Below are 22163 nucleotides of genomic sequence, written 5' to 3'. Positions count from 1 at the left end.
TCCGCTCTGCCCTCCACCCTGCACGGTTTCTTTTCCTGCCTGGTGCTGCAGTGTGAGCACTGCTCCGTGCACCCTGGGGCCGGGGAGGAGGAAGGATTCCTGCAGCCCTGCCTCCTCTCCCCCCCCCCCCTGCTTCCCTCCTGCCCGCGCACACAGCACCAGCGCCGTGAGCTCCACATTATTCTTTTATTTATAAAGAGATCAACGTAAAATAAGTGCAGAGGAAAGCACGGGCTGAGCCCGCGTGGGGGCCTGGCTGCAGCAGGAGCGGCGCGGGTACAGGCGGGTGGGGAGAGACCCCCATGTGTGAGCCCCCCATGTGGGAGCAGGGAGCGCAGCGCTGGCCGTGCTGTACGACACAAGCCTTTCTGTCACTTTGGGTTTGCATTATGACTTGGATTTGTGGGTTTGTTTTTTGTTTTTTTTTGCAACTTTCCCCTTAGGGGTAAACCTGCCCCCCTGGTCCCCCCTGCTGCAGCGTGGGGCTGGGGGTGGTGCTGGGGGAGCAGGGCAGCAGAGCTCCCCAGCTGCTCTCAGGGCAGCACAGGGGGAAGCACGGGGGCTCTGCTCTGTGGTCCCAGCTGCTGCTGCATGGGGACACACAGGGACCCTGCAGCCCCCGGCCAGCAGCTCAGCGCCCGAGTGCCATTGCAAATAAATACATCAGACAGAGCCCCCTGCCCTGGGACGGAGCTGCAGGGAGGGGGGTGGCCCCGAGGGCCGGGCTCTGCACCCCAGGAGCTGTGCGTTCGACACAAGGTACAAAAAAAGTCATCGTTTTCAACGAACAACTCCTCGTCATAAAAAAAAGGCGAAGGGGGGAGAGAAGGGGCCGCCGAGTCCCACAGTGTCCGGCCCCGCTCCTCGGCCCCCCGGGCTCGCTCCCCCCTCCTGGGCCTCCCCAGTCCCAAATAAATACGGAGGACCCCCGGGGGGGGGCCGGTGCCGAGCCGCTCCGTGCTGGCGTGGAAGACGGGCAGTGCTGGGGGCTGGGGATGGGCGCCCACCCCGCTCTGTGCAGCCAAGTGTCCGGGGGGGGCAGGAGGGGCCGGGGGCACGGGGCCGGCTCTGCGTGGCGCTGCCGGGCGGTGGCGTGGGTGGGTGCTGCGGGTGAGCGCGGGGTCCGTCCCGCCGAGCGTCCTCAGAACTTGCCTTGCTTCAGCTTGTCGATGTGGTAGGTGAGCTTCAGCGCCGGGCCCAGCTTCAGCCCCATGTACTTCATCATCATGTCGCTGCGCAGCAGCAGCAGCGCCTTCCCGTCGATCTCCTGCCGGGATGAGAAACCGCAGCGCCATCAGAGCCGGGTACCCGGCCCCATCCCAGCCCTGGGGGGTGGCTCAGCCCCACCGACCACTGCACAGCCCCACTGCCCGCGGCCCGAGGACACCTCTTCTACGGGAGCTTCAGCACAGCGCGCTCCCCAAGCTGCACAAGCAACGCGCGGCATTTGCGATGAAGTGAATTTTAGGATTCCAAGAGGAAGAGCTGGGTGGGGCTGGCTGGGAGCTGAGCTCCCCGTGCACGCAGAGAGCACCGGAGCTCGGGCTGCACCGTGCCCTGCGCTGCCATCCCCGCGCTGCCCTGGCGCCGCGTTCCCGTCCCGCAGACACTCACGTGCTTTCGGAAGAGATCCGCGTGGGGTCCCAGCTGCGGGTCCGCCTCCCGGATGAACTGCATCACCTCCTCCACGGTCCAGCACGAGGGGTCGCGGCTGCTGAGCCGTGTGCCGTCGCGGTACCGCTCGGAGCCTGGGGCACAGCACACGCCAGCGTCACCCACGTGCACGCAGCGGCTCCGGCACCGCCCGCTGCTCGCCCGCCCGCAGCCCCGCACCCCTCAGTGCCCCCACGTGCTCCTACCCGTGGAGCCGAGCCTGCCCAGCGCGGAGGAGCTGCCCTGGCTGAGGCTGCAGGGCTGGTGCAGGTGCCGGTATCCCTGCAGGCGGAACTCCCTGGCGCTCCGGCTGTGCCCGGAGGCGTTGACGGCATTCAGGGCAGAGTCCATGGGGTCCAGGCGAGGCTCCAGGGGCCCGGGGGGGCCGTCTCCCAGCACGAAGGTTTCACCTGGAACGCGGCACACCGCGGTCAGTGCTCGTGGCATCCCATCAGCTCCGGGCCCGGCGCCCCACAGCCAGACCCACGCGACGGCCGCTCTGCTGCCTGCAGCCCCGTGTCCCGCTGCTGCTCCCAGAGAGGACCCTGAGCAACACAGCCCTGCACCAACCGGGAGCAGCAGCGTGGGCTGTGGGCAGCACATGGCATGGACCCGCCAGGTGCTCACCCCTCTGTGTGAAGCAGGACGTGAGGAGCACGGCTGCGCGTTTGCTGTGGCACGCATGACCCAACCCCAGCGCAGGTGGAGCCGGTGCCCTCTGAGACAGCTTCTGTGTCATGGAACACTCGGCAAGTCCCAGCAGCACGCGGTGCCCGGTGTCACGGGGAGCAGTGTCCACAAACCAACCAGACGTGGCATGTTCTGTGTGCTGGGAGCCCCTCTGCCCGCTCTGCTGCTGCTCGTGGCAGCACCCCACCGGCTGCACAGCACCGTGCCACGCTGCGAGCTGGCTGTGCTGCGGCCAGGACCTGCAATGCCAGGCAGGGACTGCGAGGGGCTGAGGCCACATGAGGCCGCATCGGCGCAGCGCTACAGGTGCAGAGCTCGCCCTCAGAACACCTCCAGTCCAACAATGAACACGGTGCCACTGCGCTGACGTGACCATGTTCCCACACGTGTCATGGCAGAGCACCCGAGGAGCAGTGTGGGGCTGCACAGGCCCCCGCCCCCAGCCCAGCCCGATGACCCAGATGCGTGCGGCTCCCAGTGCCAACAAGTGCGGCCACACCGCGCTGCAATGCACAGCACTGCAGGGTGTGATGGGGAAAACGAGGCACGGGGGGGAGCCCCACTGCACGCAGCCACTTTGGGAGCTGTGACCAGGAGGGACAGCACGCAGCGCAGCACGGATGCAAGGAACACGAGGGGAAGGGCAGCTCCCAGCCACGAGGCTGCGCTGCACAACCAGCCCGTGCACGACCAACGTGAGCACAACCAGACCATGCACAACCAACCCATGCACAACCAACCTGTGCACGACCAGCCCGTGCACAACCAACCCATGCACAATGCTGCACCAAGCCTCAGGGGCAGACAGACTGAAGCAATGGGGCCGTGTTAGGAGCAGTGACGCAGCGACGGCACCCAGGCATGGTAACTCCCCCAGCGTAACGCTCCTGGCTGCCGGCTCTCAGCATGGGAAGGACCCCCACTGTGTTCTGCTCACCCTGCATTGCTGCAGGGGTTCCGTGCCCTGAGCACTGCTCTGTCCCTCTCTGTGCAGCTCCCACCCCAGCAGCACCCCTCCTGCGCCTGGTTCTGCGCCTGCAGCGCTGGGAAGAGACGCCGTGCTCACCTTCCAGCGGGTGACGGTCATTCTTTGGTAACTTGGGGGAGAGAGGAGCACTGTACGGAGGGGAATCTTGGCAATAGCGCTTTGTGCCCCGGCCCGGTCCCTGCAGAGTGCCGTCTAATGAGCTGCTTCTGTCTAGGGAAAGAGAACAAGCCCTGTTCAGAGCTGCTGGGAAGCAAGGCTGGCCGTAACACAGCCACTCGTGTGCCCCCCACCCCCGAAGGCGCAGCCAGCCCGTGCTGCACTCTGCATTTCGCTCTGTGAGTTCTAGAGACGGAAAGCGTGGGGCTGAAGCCCAGCAGGGGCTGCAGCGCTTTTTGCCATCTTCAACCCCAGTGCCACCTTTGCTCTCAGCTCGGCCCTGTCCCGTGTCCCCTCTCAGAGCCCCAGGCCACCTGGCAGCTCTGCAGGTTCTGGTTCCCCCACAGTGGGAACCACGTGGCCCCCAGCGCTGGACGGCGGCACAGAGGACAGGTGCTCACCCAATGAGAGATGCATCACAGCCAACACAGGAGGAGTGGGGGTGGGGAGGGAGATGGGCAGAGCAGAACAGGACGGGAGGAAAACGCCCTCAGTGCAACGGATGCCTTAACCCCATGGAGGCACTGCAATGGTGGGGAGATGGGGCAGGAGAGGCCCCAGGTACGACGGACACACACACACACACACACACACGCGTGTGCACTGGGCGGGTGCAGAGCGGCAGCAGGCGGCTCCTGGGGGGCTCAGCACAGCCCCTGCCCCATGGCGGCTCACGATGCTGCAGTGCGGGCTGCAGGGCGCGGTGCTGGGAGCTGTGCCCGCACAGTGGCACACATGGAGTGGAGTGGGAGCGCTGCGTTGCTCCACTGGCAGCAGTGCCGCAGCACCGAGCAGCGCGGTGCAGCACCCGCCAGCCAACCCGTGCACCACGCCGCGGCGCAGCGCCGCTCGGTGCCTTTGCTGGTAACTGTGGCACACTTAGAACGAGCTGCTGCTGCCCTCCCAGGCTGGGCCAGGCACAACAGCGCCTGCTCACAGAGCAACAAGGAGCCGAGCACCGGCGTCAACAGGTGCCAAAGGGACGGGACGCGATGCCAAGGTGCACCCTGCCCACAGCAAGGGTGGGAGCGGGCTGCGGCCGGGAGGGCCCCATCACAGACACAGCAACGGCAGCGGCTGCGCGGGAACACGGCGGCCCTGAGCGCTGCTCGAGACGAGGAGACGTGGTTACCAAGCTGCCAGGAGCAGATGTGGGCTAGGAACCAGCCCCGGCTGCTGTGCGGCGGAGCTCCCGGTAACGGCGGTGCCGGCGCCCGGTGTTCCCGGTGTTCCTCCTGCCCGTGCTTTCACGCTGACCCGCACACAGCACTGCACACCAGCCCTGCTCCTACCAGCAGCCGCCAGCTCTCTGCTTGCTGGCAGCTCCACCGTTCCCTGACCCGCCGACCCACTCCTGCTCGGCCCCACGGCGGCACACGGCTGGGAGGTGACACGGCGGCAGCCCTCACGCTCGGCCTGACTTCAGCACGTCCTCATCCTCCCACGACCTCTACAAAGGACGGAACGACCCTCACCCTCACCAGAAACCACAGCACTCGGGCGCCTCCGAAAGATGCTGGAGCACCTGCTCCCTGCAGAGCTCGGCGCTGAGCCGTGCTTGCTGCCCACCCACGTGCCCCCAGCCCGGCACGGCACCCTGAGCTGCAGGCAGTGGCACAGCGTCGCTGCAGAACGCGCTGCCGCCTCCCGAGCGACGGGGAAAGCTGGGTACGGGACCTGGGGTCCCCCCGGTGCCGCCCCCGCCCCAGCTCCTACCTGGTAGATACCTGTCGTGGTCGTACTCGTGAGAGCGCGGCGCGTGGCTGTGCTGGGAGAAAGGCTGGTTCCCAAAGAGGTTGTCACTGCGGAGGTTGTGGCACAGCTTCTCCAGGAAGCGGAGGACGTAGGTGATACTGTTTACTGCGGGCAGGTTCAGTGTGTGCTGTTCCCGATCAAACACAGCTGGAGACAGAAACAAACAGAGCCCAACACGTAAGGCCCCGGCCAGGGCAGGAGCTGCGCCAGGGCCGCACCGCCAGCTGCTGCATCTCTGCATCACTCACTGCTCTGCACCAGAGCCACCAGCATGGCCGGGACGGGCTACGGGAGCGGGGCTGTGGGGCTGGGGGCAGAACGGCCGTCCGGGGGGGGCTGCGCTCCCATGGCCAGCTCAGCCGGGGCTGGGGGGGCATTGAGAAGCAGGGCTCGGGGAAGAGAGGCTTCGTGGCACGGCTCTTCCTTCCACCGGGAGCTGCGGAGCTCCCGCCCGTGCTGTGCCGTCCCCTCCTGGGGCCAGCAGTGCTGGGACGGGGGCGATGCCTGCTCCCCGAGGACACGACCCTGCCCTGCGCCAGCTGCTCGGCAAGGAAGAGAAGACAGAAATCTTCTGTCTGCCCCCGGCCCAGGACTGCACCAAGCTTCATCTTCCAGTGAGCGGACTCTTGCCACGACATCTCCGAGGGCAAAGCGCTGCAGGCCAGTTCTCACCTGAGATGACCTCTCCCCCGTGGCCTTGTTTTAAGAAGGAGAAGACTGTTTTCTGATGGTAAGCGCAATCGATGCAGGCCTGCACTGCTTGCTGCAGGACAACAGAGGCTCGAGCTGGTCCAAAGTGGTCCGGCAGCCGCTGAATTTTCTTCTTGTCTAGGTGGGGCCCAGCGCTGCCGTTCTTGTTCAAGTAAATGCAAACTGCCAAGATGAGAAACGTGTTTGCCGTTAACCCACTCAAGAAAGCACGATAAAGATGCCTAACATCCAAGCTGAGGGATGCCCGGGTTTCACGGCTGTCAAAGCGCGAGCGAGTCCAGCACAGCCGCTGCCCACGGCCCCGCAGCAGCCTCGCTTCGGGGGCCTGCCCTGGAGCGTTCCTGCGGGCGCTCCTGCTGCCGCTGCTGCTCCTGGGGCTGCTTCCCAGCCCTGAGGGGTCTGCTCCCACCGGGCAGCGCCGTGCACAGCGGGCAAAGGGACGCAGCCCCAGCTCTGGGGGAAGCGGGCTGCTTCGGCTCTGAGAACGGGCTGCTTACGCTCTGGGGAAACAGAGTGCCCTGCCCACATCCACCGCTCGAACGTACAAGGACCGGCGCTGCGCTCCTGCCCGGCTTCACCGCCCAGCTGCAGCACAGCTCCCCCGGCTCTGCTGCCTCTTGTCCCGGCCTGCCCCGACACCCTGCGCCGAGCGGCGCAGCCCTGCTCCTCGGCAGCACTGCTCCTGCACCCCGCTGCCTCGGGGCTGCGTGGGCCCTGCAGGGCTCCGGGGTCAGTGCCACGCAGGGGGCAGCTCGGGGACAGGGACCCCTGCGCCCATCGGACGGACCCACAGCCGCCCCCTGACTGCGCGTCTCTGATATGGACAGGGGCAGAGGAACGGCCGAGCTGAGCTGGGCTGAGCTCACAAGTCTTCCCTGTCCTCCCGACGCGGAGCTGGGCAGCCTCTGCCCCCGCTGCCGGCGCACGCGCTCACGAAGAAGTGGGAGTGCCACAGTGTGTCCTGACGGCTGCAGCTGCCACTTGTCAGGGATGCGGCCCGAGAGCCTTACCTGTGGGAGCCTGCATGGCAGAGCTGGGGACGGTAGCAGCGTCCTGGGGCACAGTGCTTGTGTCGGGCTCGGGGGTACTGGTGGTTGGAGAGGTGGGTGCTGGGCTCAGCAATGTCCTAGGTTTCCTCTGCAGAAAAAGAGGAGGATATTTCTCCTTTTACCCCCGCTCTCCTTCACCACCCACGATCGCTACGTGCTGCTGCGCATCCAGCACACAGGGCACCGTGCGGCACGGCACGGCGACGACGGGGAGCCCTGAGGACCTACGCACTCGACGCACACGAGCGATCTGCCAGCCCTGCGCCTGTCCGCCCTGACTGCAGCACCTGCCCTGCTGCCCCACGGCCAACACGGCTGAGGGGCCACGGCTTCTCCATGGGAAGGCCCCGCAGGGCACAGCCGCTCTGCGGCTCCGAGGCGCTCCCAGCCCCGCACTCCCCTCTGCTCTCCTACCGCTGCCGGCCGGACGTGCACAGACACACGCATGCAGCATCCCACGGCAGCACTGGCAGCAGCTGCCTCGCACCCGCCTGCGTCAGCACCAGCTTTTACCTTACTGCCAGGCTTGGGGCCTCTCTTTCTGGGGAATTTCAAAGGCTCCACTGATTTGGAGGGCGCAGGCATGGGGTGGTGGATTAGCGCTTTGGTCGTTCGACCACGCTTCTTCCCTGCTTTGCGACGCCCTTGCCCTTGTTGATGCCCCAAAACAGTCTTTGTGCTACTGTGCACGCTAGGCTTCTCCGAGTTTACTTCGGAGGCAGGTAAAGGGCTCTTTGGAATCACAACTGAAATAAAAAGAGAGAAAGCAAATGTAATTAAATCAGGCGAGAATGAAAACAAGAGCAGCCTCCATCTTTAAACAGCGTCATTTGGGAAAATCCTGGAGCGGCCACAGCCCCCGGCATCACTCAGTCCTTCCCCAGGCTCCTCCGGGGCCGGCGATGCAGCACAGCCCCTGTGCTCCGACTGCTGCCACAAGGAGACTGCAGCAAACCCTGCTGCACCGCGAGACATGCACGGACACCTCCAGCACAGCACGGAGCTGGGAGCCTCGCCGTGTGCCCAACACGTGTGTGCACAGGAGGAGGTGCCAGGCTGCTGCCAGAGGGGAACCCCAGCACAGCCTTTAAACACTGAAGGGACGAGTGAAATGAAGCAGGACAGCGTGCACCAGCACCATGTGCCCGACAGAGCCGTGCTGCAGTGCGGGCGCTCTGCAATCGAGGGCTCTGCAGAGCAGCTGCAAAGCTTTCATACAGGGTGAGAGCCACGGGACGGGGAGGGCTGCTGGGTGGTGAGAGCACGGCGCCAAGGAGATGGGGACAAACGGCCGTCCACGGAACGAGGGATGGAAGGAACGACCACAGAGCCGGGCAGCTCCATGGGAAGCATTGCACTGGGAAGCCCTGCACTGGGAGGCCCTGCTGCTGCCAGGCACAAAGCAGTGAGCAGAGCAAAGCGCTCCTCCCCACTGACACAGAGCAGGGCCCTGCAGCACCCGCTGCCTGCAGAGCAGGAGGAGCTTGGAGGGCATCAGCGCAGCCAGGAGGCGGGGAGGAGATGCAGCTGTGGAGAACAGAGGCGAGCACGCTGGATGTCACTGCAAGCATCCAAACTGAGCTCCTCGTCAGCGGGCTGCAAGGCCCAGCAGAGCACAGCCCTGCAAGCACTCCTGCAGGCACTGGAGGAGGAAGAAGCCCTTTGCTCAGAGCTGGTGTTCGAGGTCCTGCCGCACCACGCCGGGTCTCCTGGCGAGCACGCAGCGAAGGGGACCTTGCACATGTCACAGAATGGCAGAGGCAAGGACACGCTCGGTGCTCATTAGCACGTGTGTGCTCCTAAATGTTGGGGTGAAGCACTGTGAGAGCAGCTCAACACGCGGCACGGCTGCGCTGCGCGGAGCGGGGATGTCCAAACCGTTGTCCAAACCAGTGAAGGCATTCTGCTGAGCACGCAGATTTTATTAGCTCCAGAAGCTCTTCCCGGGATGGGGAAGAAATGAAGCGCTTTGCAGCCGCTGGGCAGCATTAGAACATCACAGAACCACAGCTTGGCCGGGTTGGATAGGATCCCGCAGCCCCCTGGGCTGGCAGAGCACCGCTCCCAGACAGAGCCCTGGGGACACTACTCGCCCCGTGCACACAGGACCCCTGGCTGTACCACCCCCCCAGCTCCTTGCCTGCTGAGCAGCCCACCTTCCAAGCCATAGGAAAGCAATGGGTGAGCTGAGCCACACGTCCTTTTTGTGAAAACACAAAGGTGAAATGTATGGGTATGGGACGAGGCAGTGCCAAGTGGGCTTCCCCCCGAGCAGCCCGCCAGCCCCCAGCATGCCTGCAGCCAACATAAACACCTCCTGCTGCCAGCAGCACCCGCTCCCGCAGCCCCTTCCCCTGCCAGCTCCCCTCCTGCTCCCAGCAAACACAACACGTTTTTTTGCTGTTATTTGCTCTGCAGTGCATCCTTCTCAGCGTGGTTTGCAGCAGCCTGTGGTCGGCCGTGCCTGCAGCCCTGCAAGGAGCTCTCAGTGCTGGCAGCCTCAGCTTGGGCTCCTTGTGCCCACAGGAGCTCACAGCGCCTGGCTCTGGCCCAGCAGCAGCCAGCAGCACCCCGGCAGCCGGGCTCCAACTCAACCCAGGAGCACCGAGCCCACCAGGGCACATGGCTCCAGTGCAAGGGACGAGCAAATGCTGCAGCTGTGCAGTCACCTTCACAGCAGGTCTCCCCCCCGCCCCCTCATGCCAAACAAACTGCAGCAGCACAGCCTGCAGCACGATCCCCGGTCACACTGACCCCCCCCAGGTCAAACCAAAACGCTCCCGTGGTGCTCAGGCCGCTCTGGGGCGTTCCTGCAGTTTCTGCTCATTCTGATCTTCTCTGCAGCACTTTCTGAGCCCTGGCTTCCTGGTTAAACACCAGCTGGGCACCTTCGATGTCTCAGAGCACAAGGAGCCAGCAGGCCGGTGGGTGGGTGCGCTTTGTTCCAGCTTTTGTTCTTTTTAAAGCCGTTCAGAAGTTATAAAAATACCAGGATCAAGAGGAGAACCGTGACACGCTGGTCTGCGAAGCGAGCGGGGCCGGATGTTCAGCACCAAGCTCTCGAATCCAGCAAGGACGCACGCTGCAGCAGCGCATCCCTGAGGGCCAGAGCCGGGCTCAGGATGCAGCCTGGGCTCCCAGCCTTTCCTCAGCAGGCGGCGAGGCGCTGTGCGGGTGCCCCATCCCTGCAGGTGCCTGAGGCCATGATGGGGCCCGGGGCAGACTGAGCTGCTGGGGGCACACATCCCATGGGGGTGTTGGAAGCAGGTGACCTTGATGCTCCTTCCACCCCAACCGTCCCGTGGGTCTATGACGGTGTGATGCACGCAGCCCCACGAGGCTGGCAGCAGCGGCTCGGTGGGTGAAGACGCAGCCGGAACGGAGGAAAGGCGCACGGAGCTCCCGGACCAGCGCAGCGCTCCTGGCCAGCAGCAGAGTGCTGCAGCTGGGGGGAGGACACGGCGGGGAAGGCGACGCACTCCGTGTGTGTGAGCAGAGCTAGGGATGCTGCTCCAGCAGCAGACATCTCTTCTCTGCAAGGCTGTGCTCCCGTAATGGGGGATTTCCTCCCCACCCACCCCTGCCAGGGCACTGCCCCAGAACCGACAGTCATTAACCCGCCTTCACCTCCTTCCTATCACAGCCGCTATTTCCCTCTCCAGTCTGCCGTGCCCTGAGCCATACGTCTCTCCCATTCTCATCCTCCCCAGCCGTGACTTTAAGTAACGGAGCCACAACCCTCCTTCTTTCAGTTGACCCCGAGCATCGATTTTCTGCCCTGTTCAGAATGGAGAGGAGCTCTCCAGCTCCGTGCTCCGCTGCTGCCAGTGACCCCGGCGCAGCTTGCTTCTCCACCCCAGTAAGAACAGTGAAAGCTGGAGCTGCTCAGACTCCCCGTGGAAGGGAGCAATGTTCAGCAATAGCAGAGCGCACACGCAGGCCTTTCCAGGAGCATCACGCAGCACTCACGTTTTGCTCCTTCCATCCCCATTTCCTCCCAGCCCACACTCCCCAGCGCTCCCGCAGCCCGCGGGCCGTACGCTGATCACAGTGCAACCCAAACCTCCGGCTCACAGCCTGAGCAGAGCTCTCCTCCTGCCCACGCCTGCGCTTTTCCACGCTCACAGAAGAGATTACGGCACAAGGCACGCCGAGACAACCGCCAGGAGCGCAACCAGGCGCAGCCCCGGGATGTAAAGTTGGTAACACTCATGGTTCCCTTATTGTATCCTCGAGAGCAAGAGTGCTAGGCAGCGAGGCAGGCCTTACCTTTCGTTCCAGGGGGCTGCAGATTATCTCCAGTCAGCGAGCACCAGCCTACGGGAAAGATGTCCCGGGAATCATATCGGCACCAGTAATCGAAGGCACCTCTCCAGCCATCAAATGTTATGAGGACCTCAGAACCTCTCACCTCCCCAATGGTGGCCGGGCAGATGAAGTGAGGGTTCTTCCTGTCCACCGCCTCCAGCTTCATACCTGTCTTGAAGAAGTTTTGGGATGGAGATGGTGGTTCCTATGAGAAGAAGAAAACGAACTCAGATTGCGGCGGTGCCCGCCCGGAGCAGGGCTGCCCCTCCATCGCCACTCACCTCCACGAGCAGATGGGGTGGGTGTGAGCCCTGTGAGCTGCCCAGCCTGCATCCCCGGGCTGCTGGGCCCAGCCCAGGTAGCGCTGTGTTAGCGCTGAGCCCTGCCCCGAGCCAGCAGCAGCACGGAGCTGCCAGGGGAGCTGCACGCGGCAATGCTGGTGGCGTGTTCGTCTCCCATACGGGAGGGGAACGTGCCAGAAGGACGCGCTCACTCCCAAACAGCAAAGTACCTTGTGAAAAATCCGGACGGGAGCCATCTCTGCTCCATTCAGAGTCTTCAGGAGGAACATGGGCCAGGAGGAGGCGTTGAGCCGGAAGCCTGCGGGGAGGGAGCAGAGATGGGTGCTGTCAGACGGGGGTCCCGGGCTGCGGCCACACGCGGCACGCTGACCTCCTGTGCCATGCTCAGAAACGAGTTTTGCTCTGCAGCTCGATTACTCTTATTGCCATCTGCTGGCAACGCTCAAGACAGGCAGAGCAGGAACCGAGCAGGCTGCACCCGGAGGTCTGAGCTCCTCCTGGGCCAGGGCTGCAAGCACACAGCAGCGTGCACGGAGGCAAGGTGGAGCACGGCAGCTTTAAGGCTCACAGCAGGTTCCATCTGCAGCAAACACGAAGGGGAAGGAGCGATGTGAGCAGCATGCACGCTGTGTTGTGCAGTGGATGGGCCAGATGTGTGCATGCTGAAGGCCCTTCCCTCCTCAGAAAGGCCAGCACTAAGCATGCTGGGGCCACTGTGCTTCCAGCACAACGATGCTCCAGGACAAAACAGAAACCCAAATTCCTCCAACTCAAGGTATTCCACTGAAGGTTTCTTCCATTGCTATAGATCAGCTTGATTTTATCCGGGGACGGGCTAATCCCAGAGAAGGTTTTAAGGTGACACTGTAAGAATAATTGGCAGCAGAACTCAAAAGCACGTTAATCTTTGTGCTTCATTAGGAAAAACGGGAAATCAGCCCATTGCTGGGCCAGCCTCAGAAAACATGTCTTTAAGTGGAGATAGGGCTGGCAGCAGGGTGCAGCTATCCTGGTTATTCATAAAGCTGCAGCTGAGTGCAATCAAAATTAACCAGAAGACGAAACATCACAAGCATCCCTTCACTCCACATCGCACTTGTATCAGTGGAAGCCCTTCCAGCCATTGCATTCCCCTGTCAGACAGACCCCAGCCAACCTGCTACAGCTGCTGAGCCTCTTGGGCACAAATGAAAACAGAAAAGCAATGAGTGGCAGGGCCAGCAGCGATGGTGCGGGTGCCTGAGCCCTAACAGCTCTCCTGGTTAAGCTGTGCATGAGGATTTCGAGCTCCCCAGCACAGCACCTCTACGTGGATGCTGGTGTGGAGCTCTGCTCGGAGGGGGAGTGCTGGGGACGCACTGTGGGGCACAGCAGGGCTCTGCAGCCAGGCTGCAGCACTACACCAGCACAGCCCTGCTGCTCTGGGGTGCTGCCCGAGGAGGAACCTGGTCGTGTACAGATCACACCCAGGCAAGGCCATCACAGCTGCTCTGCCTTCAGTACTGCCTAGCTCAGCAGCTCCTCTGCTTCTGAGCCCCCTGGGAGACGTGAGCAGCCCCGGGACCTTTCTGCACACACGGCTGAGGACGTGGTTCTCCTCTGAGGCACACAGGGAGAGCTTCAGGAAGCACGCGAGCACGGCCTGCATGCGCTGAGCCTGCACTTGAGCTGCAAGAGCACCAGCTGCTCCTCTGTGCCCCAAAGCACCCCCACCCACGGCACGGTGCACACGGGGACACTCGGAGCTGTGGGCACGCCTGGCTACCAGCACGGCTGGCTGCACGGGATGGCACTGCTGCGGTAGAGACGGGCTCCATCCCAGGGACAGAAACGTGAGAAAACCAATCCTGCTTTTCCCCACGGACGATGTGGGCGCTCGAGGAAGCTCGGCTCACCCAGAGGAGGCTGCAGCATCCCCCCGTTCTTCTCACAGTTCCCGATGGGCTGGATCTCGGCCGAGTCCACCAGCCTCCAGAAGTCGTTCTTGTTGTCGCTGCCGTCGAGGCGCAGGCGGAGGCGCGCGCCCGTCAGCCCCACCACCGTGGCGATGCACGTGGACGTGGTGTTCCGCGGGTCCTGGGCTTCCAGTTTCATGTTGATCTTGAACTCGTTGGCAGGAGGAGAGTAGGACTGCCAAGGGAAGGAGAGGACCCTTAGAGCCAGCACATCCAGCGCTGGGAGTGCCACAGCCCACGAGCCCTGCGAGCAGCCCACAGCTCCCTGCCAGCCAGCACTCCGGTGCTGTGCCAGCATTTGCAGTGCCTAAACCGACATGTTCACCTTTGCTTCAGCACGTCCTGATTTCTGTTAAGCCTCTGATACCCTAAAGCATCCTCCTAGCCAAAAAGGGGCCCGCTCCCGGTGCAGCGCTCCCGGGCTTAGAGCATCTCCCTTGGATTTCCTGTTCTCACTCAGCCCCTCACCTGCTTGAAGCAATGGGCGGGCGCTGGGACGGCACATGTCTCCTTCAGGTATTTCTCCCAGGTGAAGTGACCTGAGGGGAGAAAACAGAGAGTTCAATGGGAGCTGGGAAGGCTGAACGCCGGTGCTGGCTGTTCCGTGCTCCTAGCACAGGAGCTGCTCGCAGGCAGCGCCTTCTCACTGCAGCTCTCCGGTGTTTACAGCCGCAGGAGATTTAGTGCTGCAGGGGATGGGGAGAACAGAGCCCAGTGATGCCCAGCAGCCTCTGAAGGCCGAACTCTGGCAACTGTGAATGGTGCAGCTCTGCACCCTCGTGCCTGCGTTCTCATCCAGCTGTGTTTAACGTTGGCCTGAAGCCCAGAATGTCAATGGAGATGGAGTTTCTCCAGCTTTGGGCTCCGCTGACATTTCAACCCCTGAGGGGACACCAACCCCCTGAAATTATGCATAAGCTCTAAGAACTAAAAGAAAAGGAAAGCAAGGGACGCGTGCTCTTACCTTGGTACTGGGAGGGGGACTCTGGCGGGCGGCCGTACTTGTGCTTCTTACCATCCTTCCAGTCTATGGCTACGACATGAAACAAAGCCCTTGTGTCAGTGAGGAGTGCAGCGAAGCCCGGCTCCCACCCCCTGCACCGCCTGCTCTGCGGGCATCGGCCGCCACCTCGGGCAGGAGGGCTGCGTGCTGCTTCTGTCCCATTCCTCATGAAAGAGTCACAACGGAGCAAGCAGCAGGGAGGGAAGGGACTGACCCCAGCGGTCTGCCCTGTCCCTATAAAAGGCAGCACCAACTATGCCTCCCTGCTGCCCCTCTGAGGAAAAGGGCTGCGAGGAGTCGGGGATGTACACGGGGGTAGAGCTCACTACAGAAAAAGCACTGTTGCTGTTGGCAAATATGTCTTCACGTGTCCAAAAGATGACTATTTTTAAAAAGGAAAAGGAGAATGTACTCCTGATGCCCTTGCCCTGCAGCCAGCCCTGTGCTGCTCTCCTGCAGCCCAGTGCTGCAGCCAGTCCATGCTGCTGTCCTGCTGCTGTGCTGCTCTCCTGCAGCCAGCTCTGTGCTGCCTTGCTGCTCGTGCTTCATTAAAGGACAAGCAGCACTGGGAAGAGGGTAACGTTGCTGTAAGAGAAGCCAAGGGGACGTTTAAGAAAAATAAAGGAAAGAGAGAAATTGAGAGTAGCAATCTCCTGCCACGAGCCCCGTGTGCGTGCACAGCTGTGAACAAAGGGCTGCGGAGGATGTGCCCTGCTCTGCTGCTCCCTTCCCCCATGCTCAAAGCACTGTGACGAGCTCCCCGCCGGCCACACACGTGGATGGAACACCACTGAAGGAAATCAGTGGGCTCTGCGAAGCCCAAGGTCAACGCACTCAGCTGCAGGCGGCCAGCGTGGCACGGCCCTGCAACCTGCCCCCACAGCAGGGCCAGCAGCAGCCAGTGCCGTACAGCTGCAGCCACACAGGGCGGGCAGCTCCGTGGTGCACGCCCGTACCAGCGGAGCAGCAGCGTGCGCATGCTGGGAGCACGAGCAGATGGTGTGGGCACAGCCCTGCTGCACACAGCCACGGCACGGCACGCACACTGCTGAGGCACAGCGGGGCATGCAGGAGGGGTTGTGCACCATCCTGGGGATCCAGCACCAGCCGGGGCACCCCGAGGGTGAGCACATCCACGCACGTTCCCACTCTGCTCCGCTCCACTCCTCGCAGTGTGGTGCTGACGATCTGTTCCCTGTGCCCCCCCATGCCCCCCCCTTGCTGTGGCTCTGCTCTGCTCTGCTTGGCGTGGTGCTGCTCACCTTTCTGGGGCCCTGGTTTCCGCATTCTATCACCGCTGCCGTCCTTATCCCGGGAGCGGCTCGCCTCTACGTAACTGAAGACGCCTAGGACAAAAGAAAGAACCATGAGAAAATCCCCCAGCTCCGGAGCATGCGAACGTCTGCAGCGCTAAATGATGGCACCACTGGGAGGACAGCGATGCTGAACACAGCCCGGTCGCTTCAGCCCCCAAAGCAGCAGCCCTTCTCCCACAGGGGTCAGCGGGCACAAGAGGAGTGGCAGCAGGACACCACGCTCAGGGCTCTGCTCCGTGGGGCACAGCTCGGCACAGCTTGGCCCTGGGATGCAGCTGGAGGGGAAGGCAGAGCCTGACTTCCCAGCACAGTGCGGCCAAGGGGCAGTCACTGAGTGGTGCCCGGGTGCTGCATGACACTCTGGGATAAGACCACAGGGAAAAGGCAACAACAGCTGTTAGTAGTTCTGAATCAGAAGGTACGTGGCAGTCCCTTACTGCCTTTCTCCTAAACAGCGTGTCTGTGCGTGCTTATGGGAAGAGCAAAGCTTCTCTTCCTTTCCGTACCCAAAAGCCATCTACATCTACACACCTACATCTACAGCTTGCAATGCTTCTTTTCCTGACTTTCTCTGTTCGCTTCCACCCAAGGGCAGAGGTCAGGGCAGGCTGCTCCCCAGCCCCAGTGTCACCTAGTAGCCTTGGCACAGCCCGCGGTGTGTCGGACAGAAGGGGATCTGGAGCACCCCAGTGAAGAATGCACACTTGAGCCGGAGACAGAGGAAAATGAACAGCAGAGCAGGCAAGTAGAGGGCAGGGTAAAGGTACTGCAGTGCAGACTTTGGCGCTCAGCACTGAGCAGGGACTGATGGCACAGCAGAAGCTACAGCCTGGGGGTACCTGGGGTGGGCACTGTCCTTAAGGACACCCCTCCCAGCAGCCTCAGCTCTGCACCCAGCTTTGCAGCTGGGACATCCACAGCCCGGCACTGCCATGCACCCCAGCCCCACTGCCAGCACCGAGCTGTGCGCCGTGACTGCTGCTCTCCCCTCTGCCAAAGCTGTGCTTCCCATGCTCGTGGCCATCACAGAAATCCCTCATGCACGGACTGTAGGCTGACACGGTGCCCGTTTCCAGAACTCGCACACTGCAAGGACAGACCAAGGACAGACCCACTGCGATGGGACCTGCCCTAAGGGCTCCAAAGGCACAAACCCACCGCGATGGGATGCTGCCCCATCCGACTGCTGCTGCTGTGGCACACCGAGTGCCTCCCCCACAGCTCCAAAAAACCCCTCTCACTGAGACCCCTGCGCTGTCAGGAGCTCTCCACCCCTGGCTCCTACCAGAAGTGAAGCTGGGACCGATGCCGCAGCGCATCAAAACCTGGAAGCACAGAGACAAAATGAGAGCGTCTGCATTTAATTGCAGAGAGGCTACGTTACTGGCTGCATTATTTATGTTCATATTTAATTCATTGAAAACACCCAAAGTTTAAATTTAAAGCCAGCTGCCACAAGCGTTCCCCCTTGGCACAGCAAAGCAGAACATGACACGCTGTAAGCTCAGCTCGGAGAAGCGCACGGGGCCGTGCTTGGCACACACCCCTGGTACGGGCACGACCACATCAACGGAGCTGATACAGACGAGTTCAGCTTTTGTACAACGACACTATCACACAAAGAAGGGTTTTAAAGACCGGGTCTGATTGGTAATAAAAAGGAGAGAGCTCAGGAGAGGCATAAAAATAAGGGATAGCATGAAGGGAGCGCAGCCCGTGCAGCGCAGCCACCTCTCCTCGCTGCCCTGCTGGGGCTTGTATGGATTACACCAGGATCTGCCAAGGCAGCTCCCCATCTGGGGCAGCGATCCCTGGGGGGGCCGGGACGGCTGCAATCCATGACTCCTCTCCTACTAGAAGGATTCTGCGCTGTTTCCAACATCTCCTCTCTCTGTCTGGAAAGAATTTCATCTTTCTGCCACGTGAGAGGCGGGCTGATGAACGCCAGACTCTTCAGGAACGCACTCCTGGGACAGACGCTGCGATGCGGAGGTGCCTCCGTGATGCCATCACGAGCAGCGTGCTTCCCAGCATGGAGCCATGGAGAGAGCTGTGCCCAGGGAGAGCACAGCTTAAGAGAGGAGCGAACACAGCCAGGCAGGATCCCGTAACGTTTTGTTTCTCTCTCCAAAAGACAACCAACCAATCAAGAGACGCATGCAGGCCATGGCTCGGGGTAGAAGCCGCCTGCCCCGCATCGTGGTGAGCAGCCCTTGCTCTCCACCAAGCTTCAATCAAACTGGCACACGCGGCATGCTCCAGGAGTGGGCTGAGAAACGGGGAGGGAAGAACTTCAAGGAGTAACAACAACGAGCAGAAAGCCAGCGAAGCAAGCAGCAAAGAGCAGCCCCATCTGACGGACAGCCCAAGGCGGCTGGGAGAAGCACCCTGCTGCGTCCTGCCTCCCCAGGGGGGCACTGAGCTGCTGCCCTGCACCCACTGCAGGGGAGTGAGAACTTCTCCACGTCCCCTTCAGAAAGGGGGTAGGAAATGACCGTCTTCCATCTAGGAAAAGCAGGACGTTTTGGTGTTAGGAAGGGTTTTGCTTTGCTCCTTATGGAAATGGTGCAAATCCCAAAGCCCTGCAAGCATGGCGATGCTGAGCAGAGCACGGAGCTTCGTCGTGCTGCTGGGTGAGCCTGCATGGCCTTCAGCCCCTGCTCCCCAGGTGCTTCTCCTTGGGTGTGCAATGCCCAGATGCCACGTCCCAGAACTTCCCTGGGAGCTCTGGGAGAGCAGGAGCTCTGCTGTGGGATGCTGATATTGCTGCCACGCTGCTGCGGGGCCTGCAGGACTTGCAGCACAGCCCTCGCTGCTCTGTGCGTGACAGAACCTGCTTCATCAGCCTTACTCTCTGCTGGGTCACTATGGGATGGGAGATATGAGAAGAAAGTAGGAGGTGGATAAAGGCACGTGTGGTTTTTAGCAGTAATTAATGAAACAAGCATACCTTAACTTCAGGGAGAGACCTGCTCCCATCCAGCTGCACAGCCCTGCTCCTGTCCCACTGCACAGCCCTGCTCCCGTCCCATTGCACAGCCCTGCTCCCGTCCCATTGCACAGCCCTGCTCCCGTCCCATTGCACAGCCCTGCTCCCGTCCCATTGCACAGCCCTGCTCCCGTCCCGCTGCCGGCCTCCTCGTTTTCCTTCCCACCCGTGCAGAGAGAGATTAATTCATCTCTTCCTTCAGAGGAGGAGAGGAAATTGCAGCAGTGCAACATGTCAGGAGAGAGCAGCAGAGCCGGGCTCACTGAGGACGTGCATTAATTACCGCGTGCTATTTTTATCCTGCGCAGAACTCCGGGCTCGGCTGTGACTGAAAGAGCTCAAATCCCCCGAGTCAGAACTGCTGGAGGAGGCAACGCACCCTGCGCTGCAAACGGAGCAATCCAGCGAGCGCTCAGCAGAACTTCCGTGCATTCCAACCAGAAGAGAAGGAGCGATGTGGCAGAGCAGAGCAACGTCAGCTCTGGAGGATGAGTGGGCAGCTTGGTGTGGAGCAGAGCAGATTGCTCGTGCTCACGTAACTAACAGCGGTGCTGCCCGGCGTGCAGAGCAAGCAGTGCAGCACGAGGCCTTCTGCCGCCCTGTGCACAGTGCTGCGAGACCGCTGCACTTGGCAGACACCAACACAGACAGAATTCATGCCCACAAACAACCAGAAGGCCGCCCCGCAGCGACGGAGGTGCTCTTGCAGCCTGCCAAGCAGCTCACGGAGACACAGCGCTCTCACTGAGCCTGTCTGCCAGCCACTAAGCTCTGTGCTGGGCATTTGTACGGCTTGTAACGGCGGCAGAGTTCAGCGGGCACTCGCAGACTCCCCAGCTGACAGCAGCATGAAATGACGGAGCGGCCGCAGGGCGGGTGAGGCACGTGGGCTGCACCGAACACACGCAGCCAGCAGCACAGCAGGCAGGGAGAACCCAGAGTGAGGAACATGAGCTGAGACCGCAAAGCCATCGCTGTAACCCCCAGCAACAGGGCAGAGGAAGGGCCGGAGCACAGCAGCAATTGCAACCCCTCCCTGAAGTCACAGGATCACAGAATCACCAAGGCTGGAGATGACCTCCAAGGTCACCCAGTCTGACCGTTCCCTGCCACCAACGCTGCCCACTGAGCGCGTCCCCCAGAGCCATGCCCCGCTCCGAACTCTCCTTCAGCACAGTGAGACCTCATGGCCATGAGCCCCAGCCCGGCCCAGATCTGGGGACAGAGGTGCGGACAGCCCCGCTGCCTGCTCCTGGGGATGGTTTTCCTTTTGGATGTTTCTGCCTTACGGAGGAGGCTGCCAGCCCTGCAGGAGGAGCTGCAGCTGCTGCTCCACCCCAGTGCACCTTGCTCCATTTCTCACGGCGAATCGTATCAGGAAAGTTTTAAAACATGAACGTGCAACTTGTGACTCCAAACCCGCTTGCCCCACTGCAAGCTGAACTTCTGCAGCAACCAAAAAGCAGGAAAGTAACCAGAGTCCTGATGCAAACAGAACATGAGGAGCACAGCTCGCCACGATTCAGCTCCTGCCAGCATCTCCTCCAGCCGGTGCATGCTGGGCTTCACAGTGCAGCCAGCTCCATCGCCGCAGACACAATGCTCAACATGCAAACACAAACGCCAGAGCCGTGCTCCTTTCTCCTGTAGCAGCACTCAGACCTACCGAGAATGGGGTCAGTTGGGCCCATGCAGCGCAGCGCTGCCGTGCCCAGCCTGACTACAGCACAGGTCAGCAGCAACGTGCAGAGAAGGGCAGAGATCTGCAGGGTAGAAAACGAGCCCGTGAGAAATGAGGACAGCAACAGAGCTTGGGAGCTGAGACGGAAGCCTTTGAAGAGCTTAAATTCAGCTGCAGGCATGGAGGGAGCAAGGTGTGCCCTGCAGCGTGTGACAGAAAGGAACAGGCTCAAAGCACAGGCAGGGATAGGAGCAGCTCAAGGAACCCGGCAGCGGGGATGTGCAAGTGCTACACATGGGCAGCAGGAGGATGTGCAGAAGAAGAGCTGGGAAGCAGAAGGGTGGTGTGCACCCAGGCTCACCCCGGAGACAAGCGGCCGCCCCCAGCTGCTCTCTGGGCACGCTGTGCCCCAGCGCTGACATCAAGTCTTATAGATCCCTGTAAACTGAATGCAAGGCAACGACACCAGCCCGGGCCACTGACAGCAGCCAGCTGACGGGTAACATCGGCGCTCTGCACCCCAACAGCGTCTCTCAGTTACACACACCAAGCATGCTGCAAAATTCACCGAGCTCCCGGGCCAGCGACTCAGAGGTCAACGCTATCCCAGCCGCACGGCAGGAAGGCAAGGTGGGGGGCTGGCTGGGCCCCAGCAGGGCCCCACGGCTCGCCGCGGTGCCACTCACGCTCATTTGCTCTCTTCTAATGAGCGGATCACCCGGTTTACCTAACAGCAGCGAAGGCCTGCGAGCTGCATCTGACAGAGAAGAGGCGGCGGCTGTGCCAGCAGCACGGCCATGGAGCCGGCGGGGGAGCGGCTTCCCGCTGCTGCCGAGGAGGAGCTGCCACATGGGCTGCTCGCAGCCACTCAGCGCCCGGTGCTCGCTGTAAACAACAACAGTCAACAGAAAAGGAGGCAAAAACCAAAGCCGGGCCCTCGCGCTGGGTCCCCGCGTCCCCCGCTGGGAACGCTGGGCTGGCAGCCTCCTGCTGGGCCTGCGATGGCCACGGCCGATGCGACGCGGCACAACCGAGCGGCTGCTTTAATCGAGGCCGCAAAGTGCTGCCACAGCTCCACGCAGCAGCTTCAAAAAGCGCAGGGATTAAACCTGAGCGCTGCACGGCGTGTTTATTTTTAAACGTCTGGCTGTGCGTGAAAAGCCCCAACCCTGCCTGGATCCCAAGCCCAACCTTGCCCGGGTCCCAACCCTGCCCGGGTCCCAACCCCAACCCTGCCTGACCCCCAGCCCCAGCCCTGCCCGGCCCGAGCTCTGCTCCAGCCGCGGATTCCGCGGGGCTGTGGAGGAGGAGCCGACGTTTCCCCGGGGCAGCATTGCGGGAGCTCTCCCCGCGGGGTCCCGGCGCGCAGCTCCGTGTCGGGGCGATGCCTCTCTCCCGGCTCCGTCCCGCAGTCTCACCGCCGTCCCCGAGGCTCGCAGGCCGAGCAGGGCCGGGCATCCCGCACCCAGCGCTGCGGGGCCTCCGGGGGCGGCGCGGGAGCGGCACGAAGCGCTGCAGCACGGCCCCGGGCCCACGGCTCACGTCCCCACCAACCTGTGAGATGTTGGACTGGGTCTTCTCGCTCTCGCCATCGCCTTCAGTCTTGT

General features: G+C 62.2%; 1 protein-coding gene across 3 annotated transcripts; it reads right to left on the bottom strand.

The window, feature by feature from the left end:
* On the bottom strand, positions 168 to 22032 carry SCMH1 (sex comb on midleg homolog 1 (Drosophila)). 3 transcript variants are annotated; one of them, XM_021375379.1, is made up of 15 exons: positions 19159 to 22025; positions 15833 to 15916; positions 14532 to 14600; positions 14036 to 14106; positions 13508 to 13742; positions 11822 to 11910; positions 11272 to 11515; positions 7516 to 7748; positions 6964 to 7090; positions 5915 to 6115; positions 5204 to 5389; positions 3410 to 3541; positions 1860 to 2063; positions 1615 to 1748; positions 168 to 1267 (listed from the first exon to the last, which is right to left on the bottom strand). In XM_021375379.1, exons 2-15 carry the CDS (start codon positions 15855 to 15857, stop codon positions 1142 to 1144), a joined length of 2076 nt encoding a protein of 691 aa, XP_021231054.1. In that variant the 5' UTR covers positions 15858 to 15916; positions 19159 to 22025; the 3' UTR covers positions 168 to 1141. The 3 variants fall into 3 exon arrangements, with proteins under 3 accessions (XP_021231054.1, XP_021231053.1, XP_021231055.1); XM_021375378.1 differs by having other exon boundaries at positions 15833 to 22025; XM_021375380.1 differs by lacking the exons at positions 168 to 1267; positions 1615 to 1748 and having other exon boundaries at positions 1926 to 2063; positions 5215 to 5389; positions 15833 to 22032.

The sequence above is a fragment of the Numida meleagris genome, chromosome 22, assembly GCF_002078875.1.
Source record: "Numida meleagris isolate 19003 breed g44 Domestic line chromosome 22, NumMel1.0, whole genome shotgun sequence".
Classification (NCBI taxonomy): domain Eukaryota; kingdom Metazoa; phylum Chordata; class Aves; order Galliformes; family Numididae; genus Numida; species Numida meleagris.
This window is presented reverse-complemented; position numbering and strand designations above follow the sequence as displayed.

Coding starts and splice junctions, on each gene's coding strand:
- SCMH1 (XM_021375378.1), bottom strand. CDS start 15,938: ATGGTTCTTTCTTTTGTCCTAGGCGTCTTCAGTTACGTAGAGGCGAGC. Junction 11,911..13,507: donor GATGCTGCAGCCTCCTCTGG/GTGAGCCGAGCT, acceptor CCCTCCCCGCAG/GCTTCCGGCTCAACGCCTCC. Junction 1,749..1,859: donor GGGCAGGCTCGGCTCCACGG/GTAGGAGCACGT, acceptor GCTGTGCCCCAG/GCTCCGAGCGGTACCGCGAC.